The sequence below is a fragment of the Dendrobates tinctorius genome, unplaced genomic scaffold (assembly GCF_039654945.1).
Source record: "Dendrobates tinctorius isolate UK_male_01 unplaced genomic scaffold, ASM3965494v1 ptg000164l, whole genome shotgun sequence".
Lineage (NCBI taxonomy): Eukaryota > Metazoa > Chordata > Amphibia > Anura > Dendrobatidae > Dendrobates > Dendrobates tinctorius.
The window spans coordinates 10413740-10431870 of NW_027361831.1; the positions used below are offsets into that span (position 1 = coordinate 10413740).

General features: G+C 42.8%; 1 protein-coding gene across 1 annotated transcript; it reads right to left on the reverse strand.

Annotated features, from left to right (window-relative positions):
* Positions 1-476: 476 nt before the first annotated feature.
* LOC141053030 (uncharacterized) lies at positions 477-11088 on the reverse strand. Its single transcript, XM_073550364.1, has 7 exons — positions 11048-11088; positions 6182-6331; positions 5873-6052; positions 5666-5789; positions 5485-5582; positions 5199-5289; positions 477-2660 (listed from the first exon to the last, which is right to left on the reverse strand). Exons 1-7 carry the CDS (start codon positions 11072-11074, stop codon positions 1738-1740), a joined length of 1593 nt encoding a protein of 530 aa, XP_073406465.1. The 5' UTR covers positions 11075-11088; the 3' UTR covers positions 477-1737.
* Positions 11089-18131: the final 7043 nt, after the last annotated feature.

The window sequence follows — 18131 nt, forward strand, 5'->3', positions numbered from 1 at the left end:
CCCCGCATCATGTTCCCACATGCTTTATGCCTCCATTAGCCCTCTGTGTCTGTACTGTTACACACTTAACATTATGACTGGTCCATACAATCAGGGTAACTGTTACCACCCACCTTTCGTGTCTCCCTCTTTCCTCATAGACTGTAAGCTTGCGAGCAGGGCCCTCTTTCCTCTTGGTATTTGTTATAATCTACTGTATGTGATTATTGTTATGCTGTAATGTCTATTGTCTGTACAAATCCCCTCTGAAATGTAAAGTGCTGCGGAATATGTCGGCGCTAAAAAAATAAAATTTATTATTATTATTATTTGGCTATCTGGATCTCTTGAGGTATATATGTATATGGAGGTAACTATCCTTTTTATGGTTAGCAAATGGACTTCAAGCCAGCAGTCACAGATAAAGGGCACATACCCATTTGCGAGAAAAATGGTCCTATTTCGGGACCGAAAAAACGAGTGCTATGCAAGTGTCATGCGATTGTCACGCGAGTGTAATGCGATTTCCAATGCTTTTTTTCCACAGAACATCCATGACTAACATGAGCTTTTACATACAGCAGTTCTCTCTATGTTAAATCTAATGTTTTATAAAATAGCATTGTAAAAAAAACTGTACACATCGTTTTAAAACAAAATAATCTTCAAGACATATCAGCCTGCTGCTAAAAAAAATAAAGAAATAAACAACAGAATATAGCTCCAAGTAAATCAAACTTCTGTGAAATCAAACTGTCCACTTAGGAAGCAACACTGTTTGACAATCAATTTCACATGCTGTTGTGCAAATGGAATAGACAACAGATGTAAATTATTGGCAATTATCAAGACACCCTCAATAAAGGAGTGGTTCTGCAGGTGGGGACCACAGACCACATCTCAGTACCAATGCTTTCTGGCTGATGTTTTGGTCACTTTTGAATGTTGGTTGTGCTCTCGCACTCGTGGTAGCATGAAACGAACTCTAGAACCCACACAAGTTGCTCAGGTAGTGCAGCTCATCCAGGATGGTGCATCAATGCAAGCTGTGGCAAGGTTTGCTGTGTCTGTCAGCGTAGTGTCCAGAGGCTGGAGGAGCTACCAGGAGACAGGCCAGTACACCAGGAGACGTGGAGGGGGCCGTAGGAGGGCATCAACCCAGCAGTAGGACCGCTACCTCTGCCTTTGTACAAGGTGGAACAGCATGAGCCCTTCCAGAGTCCTGCAAAATTACCTCCAGCAGGCCACAAATGTGCATGTGTCTGCACAAACAGTTAGAAACAGACTCCATGAGGATGCTCTGAGTGCCCGACGTCCACAGATGGGGGTTGTGCTCACAGCCCAACACCGTGCGGCCCTCCAAAGAAATGCCACCCCACACCATTACTGACCCACTGGCAAACCGGTCATGTTGAAGGATGTTGCAGGCAGCAGATCGCTCTCCAAGGCGTCTCCAGACTCTGTCACGTCTGTTACATGTGCTCAGTGTGAACCTGCTTTCATTTGTGAGGAGCACAGGGCGCCAGTGGAAAATTTGCCAATCCTGGTGTTCTGTGGCAAATGCCAAGCGTCTAGCACGGTGTTGATGTTAATAATGTCAATATATGGTTTCTCCCCATTAATTTTTGATAGTCAACAAAAAGTGATTTTCATGTAAAACACTTCTCAGCATCTATATTTGATACTGGCTTCTCCCATTTGTGATATTTAAGAAGACAATTTGTGGGTGAAACATTTCCCATATTCTGAGCATGGAAATTACTTTTTCTGTGTGTGATTTCTCTGATGTGTAACAAGATTTGATTTTGTTGCAAAACATTTCCCACATTCTAAACATGGAAAAGGCTTCTCCCCTGTGTGAACTCTCTGATGTACAAGTAAAAATGATTTCTGCTGAAAACATTTCCCACATTGTAAACATGAAAATGGCTTCTCCCCTGTGTGAGTTCTCTGATGAGTACCAAGATTTGATTTATCTGCAAAACATTTCCCACATTCTGCACAGAAAAATGGCTTCTCTCCTGTGTGAGTTCTCTGATGTCTAATAAGATGGGATTTCTGGTTAAAATGTTTCCCACATTCTGAACATGAATAAAGCTTCTCTTCTGTGTGAGTTCTTTGATGTCTTATAAGATGTGATTTATCTGCAAAACATTTTCCACATTCTAAACATGAAGCAGGCTTTTCACCTGTGTGAGTTCTCTGGTGTTTGACAAGAGTTGATTTGTCTACAAAAGATTTTCCACATTCTAAACAGGAGTATGGCTTCTCCCCTGTATGATTTCTCTCATGTCTAACAAGCTCTGATTTCTGGTTAAAATATCTCCCACATTCTGAACAAAAAAATCTTCTTTCCTCTGTTTGAATTTTTTGATGAGTAACAAAAGATGTTTTAAGGGAAAAACTTTTTCCATATTCTGAACATGAAAATGGCCAATTTTTTGTAAAAGAACTTTGATTCTTAGTTTCCCTTTTGTGACTTTTATTTTCCTTAATAGTCTGAAATGAATAAGAAGGTAGGACCTCTTTAAAAGGAGCATATGACAGATCTTTGCTATGAAGGGATGATGGCATATCTGGAATAGTGGCATACACTTCAGTTACATCTTGTGTGACATCAAGGTCTTCTGATGTAAAAATTGAACATGCCAGCTGTACATTTGATGTCCTGGTACAGTCATCTGCCAAAAATAAAATTACGGAATTATTTTTGAATAAAATATCTTTAAAAAGTATATATTGAAAACATTTTAATATAATATATCCACAAAAATTGAAAGTTATGTAGCAAAATGCAAATGTTCACTACTACAAAAACAGTTCACAATCTAAAAGTAGACCTCAGAGCAAGAATCTGCCTCCCAAATATTGGCACAAAATGGGACCAAAACATTATGTAGTACAAAATTATACCAATAAGAACTTACAGTCATCGAGCAAAAACAAAAACAAGCCCTCATTTACAATGCTGCTCGAAAGCTTGTGAACTCTTTAGAATTTTCCAGATTTCTGCATAAATTTGACTTAAAACTACATTAGATTTTTACACAAGTCCTAAAATTAGATAAATAGAACCAAACAAACCAAATGAGTTAAAAAATATTAGCCTGTCATTTTTTAAATAAGTAAAATTATCACATGTCTGAAAGTTGCGATAGTATTTGAACCTTTAGGATTAGCAGATAATTAGAAGGTGAAATTGGAGTATGGTATTTTCAATCAACGGAATTACAATAATATATGAGTGGGTGACCAGCTTTTATCTAAAGAACAGGGATCTGTCAAAGTCTGATCTTCACAACAGAAGGCAGGAACAAGATTTCTATGGAGCTCAGATGAAGAGTTGCTGAGGCTCATGAGGCTGGAAAAGGTTGCAAAACCATCTCGTAAGCTATATGCCCACGATAAGGAAGTAGCAGCGCTTTGGACGCATCCAAAACGCTGCGTTCTATTGAAAGCAGGTAAATCCACATGTATTCTCTGACCCATGTGGATTTACAGCCTTTAATACATTCTATGGATTAAAGCGTTCCCGCAGGACAAATTGACGCGCTACATTCTTGAAAGACACGCCGCATGTCATTGTCTGAGGGTGATTCGCAGGCGCACGTGCACGCATAGTGCACATGGAATTTCTTGAAATAAATACGCAGCGTCAAAACCGCAGCAATTCCTGATCATGGGCATGTACTCTAGAGAGTTTGGACTCTTTTTGAGATTTGCCAATTCCAAGTAAAACGTGTACAAAATTAGGAAATTCAAGGCCATATTACCCTTCCCAGAAGTGGTTGATCAGCAAAGTATTACTCCAAGAACAAGGCATATAATAACAGTGGGCAAGAACATGAAAAAATCCAAGGTAATTTCTGAGAATCCAAAGGCCTCTCTTATATAAGCTAATGTTATTCTTTACGAGTCCATCATCAGGACAATGCTGATCAATAGAGTCAAGCTTGAGAGAAAAATACCAACTGCTCAAAAGGAAAAAAAACATTGTTGCCCATCTACAGTTTACTAAAGATACAAAGCCAAAAGTAAAAAATGGTTCAAGACCAAGACCCAAAGAACACTGTTTAAGTTTTGGACCAACCAAGTCAAACTTCTGACCTTCATCCTACAGAAGTGTTGTGGAAGTACCTGAAGCGAGGAGTTCATGAGGGAAAACTTCCAGCATAACAAAGTTGAAGCGCTTTTTGTGGGGAGGAATGGGCTAAAATTCCTCCGAGCTGATGTGGAGGACTAATCAACAATTACTGGGAGGTTTAGATGCAGATGTTTTTGCTCCATAAGGAGGTCACACCAAATACTGAGAGCAAAGGTTCACATACTTTTTCCATTCAGAGATATAGACTGATATTAGATTATTTTACATATTTAAAAAATTACAAATTTTAATATTTTTGACTCATTGGTTCTCTATCCACTTTTAGGTCTTGTGTGAACAAATCATGGAATTTTTGTTGTGGAGTGATGCCATGAAATCATGCTTGCAAGCCATGCCAACACATCTCCTGTAGATGTGAATACATGTATATTAGAGACATCAACAATACACTGCTTATAGATACATCAAGGCACAGGTGTCAATTTTTTATTTAGTTTATTGCGAACTTCTTTGATGTTAGCAGATTATTTGTTCACAGAAACTGAAGTCAGGATACAGGGAACTATACAGAAATTCACACTGAAAATGGAATAGCATCTTGATTACTAGAGCAAAGGTCCAGAAATACTGGACCTGCTCTTGTAGGGACCATATGCGCACATTCAGCAGCACAGAAGGGAGAGAAGGTAGATTCATCCAATAAGATATCAGGATTCTAGGAAGCCAAGAGCATCATTACCCTCCGCTTTTACAGGCCGATCGTAAAATTTTTCTTCATATGATTTTCCAAGATGTCATCACATTCTACATATGCTGTCATTCTGTTTTTCAGTTTAAAGATATGAGCAGCTAAGGGTCAGCATGTTCAAATTCCAGTGGTATAGGATGGATCCCGTGATGCAAGCACTGGCTGAAACAGATCTCACTCCAACAGAAGGACTTCCAATACCAAAAGTAATGGGGTCAGTTTGAAGTAAAGGAGCATATGGTAGTCTAGGGGCAAAAGGGTAACCACATGATTGTGATATGGCAGGACTACACTGCTGATAAAGCAGCTACAGCCAGTGACTGAGAAGAATCTATGAGTTCTCTGAATTTAGTGGTTACTACTCACCTAGGTGGTCATATGTGTAAATCTCCTCTTTACACTGCTCATCACCCCATATATATGTCTCTGTAGCATTAATATGGGTCAGATCTTCACCCTAAAACAAATATTGTAAAAGTCACAGACAGATGGAGAAGTCACATCTACAATCAGCTCTAATCCTCCATCTCCACCGTTCTCATTACACAAGTATAAAACATATAATACTGGTGGATAAAACAAGACTGAGCACAAGACCTTCACAGCCATCTACATATCATAGGGGAGATCTCATGACACCTTCTCCATCTACCTGATGATCCTGAGGGACATTGGGATTTTCTTGTTTACAGTCCTGTGGAAGAAGAGGACGGGGACATCTCTCTGGTGTTGTCCTCTTACTGGATAGATCTGGAGGAGACACATACTGGGACTGAATTCATTCTCTACATACAGATAATTATAGGCCGTGTGTATTTAGTATTGTCTATTACCTGGTGATATGAGGGGCTGGGGAACCTCCATCATGACGTCCTTGTACAGATCTTTGTGTCCTTCTAAATAATCCCACTCCTCCATAGAAAAATAGATGGTGACATCCTGACACCTTATAGGAACCTGACACATACAATGATACCGTCATCCCCCCGATCCCTTCATAGCGTTACTTTATTATGTTCCAGAATTCTCAGAAGTGTCACCTCTCCAGTCAGCAGCTCAATCAACTTGTAGATGAGTTCTAGGATCTTCTGGTCATTGATGTCCTCATGAATCAGGGGGTGAGGTGGAGGTCCTGTGATTGAGCTCAGTGGTCTTCCCCATCCCTCAGACACAGGGTCCCGACAGCGCTCACTAGAGGTCTTCTTCACTACTGTGTAATCCTGGTTATGGAGAGACACATTAATAAATCTCACTACAGACACTTCCAGAGTCCTCACCTCTCCAGTTCTGTCCATCTGTTATTCCCATAGATAAGAATGATGTAATGTGACGTCATCAGAATCTCTCACCTCTCCAGTAAGCTGGAAGAGGATCTCTAGGGTGAGGTGTAATATCCTCTCTGCCATCTTGTCTCTGTCCCTATCCATCCTTGATGGGTAAATCTGGAAAATTCTCTTATACAGAAGATCTCCACTGAGAGGATCTGATATTGTAGGGACCTGAATGGGGAGTATATGAGCCGATTTAATATAACAAAGGACCCCATGTAGAAACACAATTACTAGAGATAATCAGGAAAAACATATGAGGAGATATAGTATATCACAAAAGTCAGTACACCCCTCACATTTCTGGAAATATTTTATATCTTTCCATGGGATAACAATGAAGATATTACACTTTGATACAATCTAAAGTAGTCAGTGTACAGCTTGTATTACAGTGAAAATTTGGTGTTCCCTCTAAATAACTAAGCACACATTCATTAATGTCTAAACTGCTGGCAACAAAAGTAAGTACACCCATAAGTGAAAATGGCCAAATTGTTCCCAAATTATTAATATTTTGTGTGGCCACCATAATTTTCAAGCACTGTTTTAACTTTCTTGTGCATGGAGTTCATGAGCGCTTCACAGGTTGCCACCGGATTCCTCTTCCACTCCTGCATGATGACATCAAGGAGCTGGTGGATGTTAGAGACCTTGCACTCCTAAACCTACTGTTTGAAGATGCCTCACAGATGCTCAATAGCGTTTAGGTCTGTATACATGCTTGGCCAGTCCAGTACCTTTACCCTCAGTTTCTTTAGCAAGGCAGTGGTTGTCTTGGAGGGGTATTTGGGGTTATCATGTTGGAATAATGCCCAGCGGCCCAGTTTCCGAAGGGAGGGTATCATGCTCTGCTTTAGTATGTCACAGTACATGTTGGCATTCATGCTTCCCTCAATGAACTGTAACTCCCCACAGCTGGCAGCACTCATGCAGCCCCCAAGCCATGACACTCCCACCACCATGCTTGACTGTAGGCAAGACACACTTGCCTTTGTACTCCTCACCTGGTTGCTGCCACACATGCTTGACACCATCTGAATCAAATAAGTTTATCTTAGTCTCATCAGTCCACAGGACATAGTTCCAGTAATCCATGTTCTTAATTTGCTTGTCTTCACCAAAGTGTTTGCTGGCTTTCTTAAGCATCATCTTTAGAAGAGTCATCCTTTTGGGATGCTAGCCATGCAGACCAATTTGATGCAGTGTGTGGTGCATGGTCTGAGAGCTGACAGACTGACCCCCCACCACCCCTTTAACCTCTTCAGATATACTGGCAGCACTCATACGGCCTCTTGATATGACACTGAGCATGTGCACTCAATTTCATTGGTCGACCATGGCAAAACAAGTTCTGAGTGGTCCAGGACTTGTTACACCACTCGAAGGTCTTGACCACTGTGCTGCAGCTGAGTTTCAGGGTGTTGGTAATCTTCTTAAAGCCTGGACTTTATGTAGAGCAAAATTCTTTTTTTTCAACTCCTCACAGAGTTATTTGTCACGAGGCGCCATGTTGAACTTCCAGTAACCAGTATGAGAGTGTGAGAGTGATAATACTAAATTTAACACACTCGTTACCCATTCACACCTGAGACCTTGCAACCCTAAGGAGTCACATGACACCAGGGAGGGAAAAACGACTAATTGGAAACAATTTATACATTTTCACTTAAGGGTGTACTCACTTTTTTTGGCCAGTGGTTTAGACATTAATGGCTGTGTATTGAGTTATTTATTGTTGATTGAAAAATCCCTTTAATCTCTTCCTGAACTTTTTCTTTAAAACACAAAGGCAGTTGCCACACTGAAACGTACTACTTTATCACACTGTGTGATGGGGCTATTTAACTCCTTATAGGCTGCTCATCTAGGTGGTTAACTAACTCTGATCCAGGCCATTTTCCTTGTAAATGGAGATGATACATAGGCTCCAGGCTCCATAGCAGAGATGACTGAGTCTCCTAGGACCCAGTAGCTACTGCTTCCTCTTTACACCCAGTAATCACATGACCACTGGCTCCTGAGGAGGAAGCACTGGCAGTGATTCCTAATTTGTATACAATGTACTTGTTCAGCAAGGAAGGCAGATATGGTAATAAATAGTCCCTACCTTCGCTGTGTCTGTCCGTCCCACACCCACAGCCATATGATTTCATGCAAGCTGCTTAAACTGCATTGATGTTTAAGAACGTCAGTACAGGGACAATTGTGGACCTCCAGGATATTTATAATTAAACATTACACGGGTATCTTGCTATGTGATCACTGGGTGTCGATTGTTGGCATGATACTTGGAAGAAAATAAAAATAGTTCTGGTACAAAGTTATGACACATACTGTATTTCATTCCTGCATATGTGCTGTTTATGTTGATAAAGTCATAAAACAAAAAAAAACAAAAACCCTCTATACCTATTTGTTATCACAGTAAGGGCTCCATCAAGTTAGGTTTTTTCTAGTATGAGCTTTATCCATTTTTTTTTAGACAGCACTCGTACTGATGATAGTCTATTGGGTAGTTCATGTGTCTGTTTTTTTCCTTAGACTTAGTGGTCTGCACAAAGGCAAGGAGACTTGTCCACTATCAATCTAAGTGTCGGATGAAACTCGCCAATGTAAGTCTATGTATTCATGAAAATAAACCAATAGTGACCGGATGCCATCTGTGTGTCCATTTTTTCATGGACTAATATATAGAAGCTGAAGAAACCTCCATCAGAATTTTTTTTTCACTTAACCGCTCTGATTAAACTCTGACGGTAAAAAATTGACACTGAGGAAACTCTGATGACGCTCTTACCAAAAACACTGATGAAACATGGACCATTATTTTGGGTATGAGAAGAAACATTGATGTCTGAATGAGTCCAAATTGTACATTTACAGTACTCACAAAGAGTTATGGAGATTTGGCTTTCGGGCGAAATTTCATGATGAACGTAAAATGCACTCTAACCTTTTCAGGTGAACTTAATGTGACTGTTTCTAAACTTTTGATTGCACATGTCCAACTGTTCAATGTTTCAGTACTTTTTGCACAACTTGCTGTTCTCGAACAAGGAGCTAAATGGTAAAATTCGCAACGTATTTGATCCATGAGTCGGCCCCTAAATATTGGAGTTCAATTAGAATTGGTATTATACAGTCCTCCTCATCATGCTGTTCACATTTTCACATCATGAGACCAAGACGACACCTAACAATAGATCAACAGTACCTCGCCATTGTGAGGCTTCAAACAGGATGTTCTTAGACGGAAGTGGCCACTGAGCTATGAGTGTCATCAGCAGGTTGCAACAGAGATACAGAGAGACTGGAATAGTCACAGAAAGGCAGAGAAGTGGACGTTCTCTGGCCACATACCTCACTAATGACGGCTTCATTGTGAACAATGCCCTTCGGATCTGGGTGATGAATGCAACATAACTTCAGGTTCACTTAAGGGAGGTGAGAGGCACCCAAGTGTCACATCAGACCATTCAAAACCATTTATATCAGCGTGGCCTGCGTGCCAGACGACCTGCTAGGGTACCTGACCACACCACCAGGCACAGGCATCATCTTCTTGCATGGACAGGGGAGCATTTACTTTGGACGAGGGACCGGTGGTCCTCAGTGCTGTTCACTGATGAAAGTCGGTTAAAGCTGAGAAGAAATTATGGCCACCAAAGATGTTGGAGAGCACTATGCATCAGCCAGTATTGTTACCAGACAAGTCTGTGGTAATCATGGTGTTACAGTGTGGACAGGTGTGTCTAGGCCAGGGGTGGGGAACCTCAGGCCCCAGGGCCATTTACGGCCCTCGATGACCTTTTATAAGGCCCCAGAGCAGATTCTCAGAGACCGCATTCTTGGGCAGGGAGCTGTATTTTGATTGCCACAAACTCATTAATTTCTTTTTGCTCTGTTAGCACACACACGCAGTGTTCACTACTGAACATTGAAGGGCATGCAATGCAAGATTAAGTCATGAAACCAGTGCCAGAGTCAGGATGTACTTTGAGGGCAGAGTTTGTATGGCCCCCGCAGGATGGTATAAATATCCAAATGGCCCTTGGCAGAAAAAAAGAGTCCCCACCCCTGGTCTAGGCAATACAGAACTGCCCTACACTTTGTGAATGGTACAGTGACAAGCCCTTTCTAATTGAATAGCATCATTAATTCCGTCATTGTTCCTCTGCACGAACAGCACAGGCCTAATTTCATCCTCATGGATGACAATGCTCCAGCTCATCGAGGTCATATCATTAGGGAATGGCTGCTGGAGATGTGGTACCTCAAACGAAGTGGCCTGCACTTTATCCAGACCTGAATCCAATAGAAAATCTATGGGATCAGCTAAGTTGCAGCGTAGAGGTTCATAACTCTGCTCTCCAAAACCTCAATGACCTCAGCAGACAATACCTCGGCTTGTGAACACCATGATGCGTTGTTGTCAAGCTGTGATTGATGCTCTAGGCCACATGACAAGTTACTGACATTTTTTGTTGGGGGTATGCCAGCGCTGTTGTCGACTTTTGTTTCAGTAAATTGAGATGAAGAAATTACTATTACACACTTCTACTTAAATGCCTTACTTTCATGGCGAAATTCACTGTAGTGGGAACGTTTTACGGTTTCCATAAATATTGCCAAAGCCAAACATCCCAACTATTTGTAGTGTATGTGCAGAAATAACAGCGCAGAGGCCTTCTGTCTTATATGCTCCAAAAATATGCGAATAAAACCCGATCAGATACATTATATGGAGCCGAAAATGGTGACAAAATGCAGAGGAAAGAGAAAGGTCCCAGCACTAGAGATAAGAGAGGTAAAGGGCCCAGTAGTGTCAGCACTGAAGGGGTTACTGCCCCCTGTGCCCAGTAATGGGGGATCTCCAGCACCTACCTCCAACTGCAGAGCCGCACTCCACATATATGGCTGCTCTGTGCGCACAGGACCTGTGATGAGGTCACAGGAGGGGAGGAGTCAGGGGTCACATGATCAGGGGCCTCAGTGTATGCAGGACTCTGCTGTGCTGGTTGTCATGGTGCTGGATGAGGGGAAGTTTCTGTGTGGGGTCAGGAGGGGTTTACAGGGTGGATGTAGCAGAGCCGTGTGTGTACGAGGTGTACGGAGCGGAGCCGCGTGTGTACGAGGTGTACGGAGCAGAGCCGCGTGTGTACGAGGTGTACGGACCGGAGTCGTGTGTGTACGAGGTGTACGGACCGGAGTCATGTGTACGAGGTGTACGGACCGGAGTCGGGTGTGTACGAGGTGTACAGAGCAGAGCTGTGTGTGTACGAGGTGTACGGAGCGGAGCCGCATGTGTACGAGGTGTACGGAGCAGAGCCGTGTGTACGAGGTGTACGGAGCGGAGCCGTGTGTGTACTAGGTGTACGGAGCGGAGCCATGTGTGTACGAGGTGTACGGACCGGAGTCATGTGTACGAGGTGTACGGACCGGAGTCATGTGTACGAGGTGTACGGACCGGAGTCGGGTGTGTACGAGGTGTACAGAGCAGAGCTGTGTGTGTACGAGGTGTACAGAGCAGAGCCGCGTGTGTACGAGGTGTACGGAGCAGAGCCGTGTGTACGAGGTGTACGGAGCGGAGCCGTGTGTGTACGAGGTGTACGGAGCGGAGCCATGTGTGTACGAGGTGTACGGAGCGGAGCTGCGTGTGTACGAGGTGTACGGAGCGGAGCCACGTGTGTACGGAGTGGAGCGGTGTGCGTATGAGGTGTACGGAGCGGAGCCGTGTGCATACGATGTGTGTGGAGCGGAGACGCATGTGTACAAGGTTTATGGAGCGGAGCCACCTGTGTACGAGGTGTACGGAGCGTAGCCGTGTGTATATTATTGTGTGTCCCGCATGTCACTTACAATTTTCCCCTTACAGCCCAATTTTTCTGATCTGAGCTCAGTCCCAGGTGTCCGGCGCTCTCTATATTATAGATTCGGTGCATATTGGTAGAAGTTATAATAATAACACTGTGTTATCAAGGTTTTATCCCTCGGACAATTTTGAGTGTTCCTGACACATTTTTTCATACTGATTTCAGAAATGACTTCAGATTTTTCCTATCACGTAAGGTTTTTGAGAAATGATACGAAGCATAATATTCTGTTAAAATTCCAAAAACTCATATGAACTTTTTCTGAAACAGTATATTCTGAATTTTCCACTGAAATAGCTTAAATCTCTGATCTACACATATGCAAGCACTTATGATGCGAATTCCGCGCAGGTGCAGTGAATCATTCGGCTGACCATGTATGGAGCATACCACATCTCCTGGGCAGGGGAGGAATCAAAAGACAATACTGACATAGTTAGAGCATGGCTGAATTGATCACAACCTTCAATGTCGTTCGATGTCCCAATAATATGAAGAGAGCAGAGAGATCATGTAACAGATTGCTACTTCTGCCTTATGAATGTAACAGGATATTCAGCAAAGAACAAGAAATCATTAGAATATCCTAATCTTCCTTCAGCAATAAGACCAATGCCACATGATGAAAGTCTTCGTGTTCCAAAGCCGCCCAAAGTATGGACAATGGAGGACAACGAAGATGAACTAACAATGTCAGTGGAAAATGAAACTGCTGCAGACCCAGACTTTGAGCCTTCTACATCTAATCCACATCTGTTCAGTCAAGCTGATCTGAGTGACTTGGTCAGAGATTTGAAATTGTCAAAGAGGCAGGCAGAATTATTGGGATCAAGGCTACAAGGAATATCTTATTACCAGGAACAAGAGTTTCTGTTTTTCACAGTCGTCAAGAAGACCTTAATCAATTTTTCAACCATGTTGACAGTGTAACTTTTTGCAGTGACGTCATGGGGTTGTTTGGTGCTCTTAGATGCGAACATGACCAGAAGGAATGGCGACTGTTCATTGACTCGTCAGTTTTAAATCTGAAGTCTGTTTTAGTACACAACAGAAATATCTATCCTTCTATACCTATTGGACATGCCGTACACATGAAAGAATCGTATGAGAATATGGAGTTACTGTTGACTCACATTAATTATTGAAATTATAACTGGAACATATGTGGTGATCTAAAAGTTGTTGCACTTCTTCTTGGACTGCAGCTTGGATATGCCAAGTATTGTTGTTGTATTTGTGAGTGGGACAGTTGTGCAGGAGAAATGCACTATTTCAGAAAGGACTGGCCACTCCACGAAAACATGGTTGCTGGACAGAAGAATGTTAAAAATAATCCTCTCGTTGATCCAGCAAAGATATTTCTCCCTCCTTTGCATATTAAACTTGGGAATTTTGTCAAAGCAATGAACAAAGAATCGGAAGCCTTTTCTTACTTGCGACAGAAATTTCCAAGAATACTGTAAGTGATGCAAAGATTAAAGAAGGTATTTTATTGGCCCACAGATCAGAGATATAATGAATGACAGTAGCTTTGATGGTTGTTTGCAAGGTGCTGAACAAGTGGCATGGAGAGCCTTTAAAGATGTGACCTTCAAATTCCTTGGCAACAGCAGGGCACCGAACTTTGAACAACTCGTGGACAACATGCTCACAGCATATCATTTGATAAAATGCAATATGTCACTAAAAATGCATTTTCTACATTCTCACTTGGACTTTTTCCCAGTCAATCTTGGTGCCGTTAGCAATGAGCACGGTGAAAGATTTCATCAAGACATTGCGCTGATGGAGAAAAGGTAACAGGGAAAGGAGTATATCAATACTGGCTGACTATTACTGGAATCTTATTCAAGAAGCATCTGACATGGATTATAAACGAAAGTCATCTGCAAAACACTTGAACAATTGCTTTTGTTACTGACATCGATGCACATGTATGTAGTGTCTTGGACGTCATAATTTAGACTATAAACTGTTGTTTCTTAACCCCTTACTGCCAGCTGACAGAATAGTATGTCAGCTGGCAGTATCCCCCTGCTTTGAGGTGGGCTCACCGCCATGTGCCTGCAATAGGCGTGAGAGGAATCGCGATCCGCCGCGCCTATTAAGTAATTAAATGCCGCTGTCAAACTCTGACAGCGGGCATTTAAATGCACTTCCAGTTGCTGGTCTGGAAATACGCGCAGCAACGATCCCCGTCATGTGATCGGGGGTCATCGCTGCATTGCCATCACAACCAGAGGTCTCCTCGAGACCTGTATGGTTGTTGATGGCAGATTGCTATGAGTGCCATCCTGTGGTCGGCACTCATAGCAAGCCTGTAATTCTGCTGCATAGAGGTTATCTGAGCTTCACCTCTATGTATCAGAGACGATTGCGCTATGGCGGCTTCTAGCTATTGAAGCATGCCAAAAGTGAAAAAAAGTGTTTAAAAATATCAAAAAAAACCTTAAAAGTTTAAATCACCGCCCTTTCACCTCAATCAAAATAAAACAATACAAAAAAAATGAAACCTACACATATTTGGTTTCGCCGCGTTCAGAATTGTCCGATACATAAAAAAAAAGAACCCGATCGCTAAACGGCGTAGCGATAAAAAAAATAAAACCGCCAGAATTACTTTTTTGGGTCGCTGTGACAATGCATTAACGGGCAATCAAAAGAACGTACCTGCACAAAAGTTGTATCATTAAAAACGTCAGCTCGGCACGCAAAAAATAAGCCTGCACCCAACCTGAGATCACAAAAAATGAAGACGCTACGGGTCTTGGAAAATTGCGCAATTTTTTTTCTTTTTTAGCAAACTTTGGAATTTTTTTTCACCACCTAGGTAAAATAGAATCTAGACATGTTTGGTGTCTGTGAACTTGTAATGACCTGGAGAATCAAAGCAAAAAAGCCAAACAAAAAACAAGTGTGGTGCTTGCACTTTTTTTGCAATTTCACCGCACTTGGAATTTGTTTCCCGTTTTCGAGTACACGACATGCTAAAACCAATGGTGTCGTTCAAAAGTACAACTCTTCCCGCAAAAAACAAGCCTTCACATGGCCATATTGACATAAAAATAAAAGAAGTTATGGCTCTGGAAAGAAGGGGAGCGAAAAACTAAAACGAAAAATCGAAAAAAGCTCCGGTCATGAAGGGATTAAAAACCATTACGTGATACAGACTTTTGGAGCACATAATTGTGTTCAGCATATCAAAATCTATAAGATACAAAAAAAATTTCTCAGGGGACAAGAACTTCCCTGAAATTTGTTACACAGTGTAATTTTATTTCTATAGCGCCAACATATTCCGCAGAACTTAACATTTTAGAGGGGACTTGTACAGACCATAGACATTACAGCGTAACAATAACACATAGGCTTGGTATATTATGTCCAGTCTCGCTTGCAGTACAGAGTAGATCAATCATGGAACCAGTGGTGCAGCCATTTCTACAAATTGTATCAGGAGGTGTTTTTCAACACAGCAGTGAAAGGCTGATTGTTGCTCATTCTACTGTGAACAGCCAGTGTGCCCTAAGCCTGCTAACATGGTCTGCAGCGTCTCCAGATTTGTCTTCCATTGAGCACATCTGGGCGCAGTCAGCAGTGGACCTTGATGATTTGTCCAACTGCATTGAATGGCAGAATACACCTTAGACCGGGATCACACATGCGAGGAATACGGCCTAGTCTCGCATGTTAATACCCGGCATTGCCGCCGGCACTCAGGAGCGGAGCGTGCAGCTCCATGTATTGCTATGCGGCCGAACGCTCCGCTCCTGGCAATGCCGGGTATTAACATGTGAGACTTGGCCGTATTCCTCGCATGTGTGATCCCGGCCTCACACTAATAGTCTCCGTGAGAGTAGCTAAGGTGTCCATGTGCATGTATTTCTGAACTTGCCACTCATTCACAATACTGAATTAATAAGGATGTTGGATGTTTTTTCAATCTTGCTTCCATTTTTTCAGCACATAGTTAACATGTTTGTACAGTATATTGTTCCAGTGATTTCCATAATATCACAGCTTTTATTCTTAGTGTTGCAATTTCAATGTTGAGGAATGTATTAGGCTTGTTTTCTCAAGCATTCAGAACCCACCATATAACTATGGAGGTAGGAAAGCATTCAGATCACTTTCATTTTTTTCACTCTTTGTTTCATTGCAGCCATTTGGTAAATTCAAAAAAGTTCATTTTTTTCTCATTAATGTACATGTGGCGCCCCTGAGGGTTCAGTTGCCACAGAGGTACTGCACCTTCTCCTGAGGTGTGGTGCCCCACCATCCAGGTAGGTTGGAGGCTCCTGACCACGCTCCAACACTTGCATCCCACACAACACAGTAGTTCAGCAAAGCCACATTGCGGCTCCCTGCTTGGAGTGTAGCAGAGCACCTTTGGTGGCTCCCTGCTTGGAACACGAAACGTGCTGGGAGGCGGGTGGAGTTGGAATACATAAAAGAGCGGGAAGGTTTAGAATTTCAGTCAGGCAGTCAGTCAGTGAGGGGTGAGGAGAGAAGATCCCTGGGAGAGGGATGGAGGAAGGAGGTGCCGCAGCAGATCTCAGTGACCTGGGTCTGCTGGCACGGGAAAGGAAAGGAGAAAGACATTGAACAGAAACCTGATCTTCCATAAGAAGGAAAGACTAGTACAGAACGTAGGAGTAAAAGGGAACACAGGACGTGGGTTAGGAGAGAACCCTGCCTAGAAGTTTCAAGCGCAAGGCCGGGGCCCGGTCCCCAAGGTTGTATGGACACTAATGGTCCTGCAGCAGACACCGGAGAAGTAGTGGGCTGTAAATGCACTACTCCCAACTCAGACTTGGGGGCACAACAGCAACTTTGATAGTGAGCCGGGACTCAGGAGCAAGGAGTCCCCGAAGCAGGCTACAGCTGTCTGCCGTACAAGGAAAGTTCTTGGGAACATCTGCCAGGAGGAACTCCAGTGTAACTCAGTACTTCACTTAAAGGTGCTATAAGAGGAGACGTTCAGAAAGGCACATGTTGGCGGAGTGTTGGAAGGGAGCATTCCATCTGACCTGGAGGTTGACTGAGTCCCTGATCCGGGGGGACACAGCACAGAAGCAGGCACCTGTGTTTGCTACAGACTGTGAGTAAAGCTTTGGAACTACAAGGCCTCGTGTCCTCCATTTATTCCTGCGCCAACACACCCTGTACCACTACATCTGGGTACCAGCTTCTACACCGCCTGTGCCTCTCCTCTACCCCTACATCTACACTGCCCTGGGACTACAGCTCCACCTGTGGGGAGCTTCACCATCTTGGCTGCAACACACCACCAGTCCCAGAGGATCTGCATGCAGCGTCGGTTTAACATCTCACTTGCCGAACACCACAGGTGGCGTCACGAACTATTCATTCCATTAACCACATTCCACCATTCGATCTCCCCTATTACTTGGGCACCCAGGGCCACGGACCGGGTCACTGCTGCTGTGACACATCCCGCTGATACCGGCCCGGTACCGAGTACCCCACAGCCCTGGGAGGGCGACCCATACACTCTGCACCCCATCTTGACTGAAAAAATCAGAAATGTAGAAATTTTTGCAAATTTATTAAAAAAGAAAAACTGAAATATCACATGGTCATTAGTATTCAGACCCTTTGCTCAGTATTGAGTAGAAGCACCCTCTTGAGCTAGTACAGCCATGAGTCTTCTTGGGAATGATGCAACAAGTTTTCCACACCTGGATTTGGGGATCCTCCGCCATTCTCTCTGCCATGAGAGAAGCAGAAGAGAAAGCTGGTGGTATGTGATTGTTTCTATGCAATTAGCATATGGACCAGTAATGTAATGAGCTCAGAGAGTGTGAAAACAGCCAAATCCCAAGACCATTTGCACATGTTGAGTATTTGGTGAATTTTTTTTTGTCTCAGTACTTATAATACAAAGCCAGGAGTGGGTGATAAATACAGAAGTTTTGACGTGTTTCTATTATACTTTTCTCTGATTGTTCCACTCCTGGTTTTGGCTGACAAATACTGAGGTAAAAAACTCACCAAATACTGAACGTGTGAATGTGGCTTAATATTAGGTAATGTACTGTTAGGAGGCAGAGTGAAATCCTACAACTGTACTG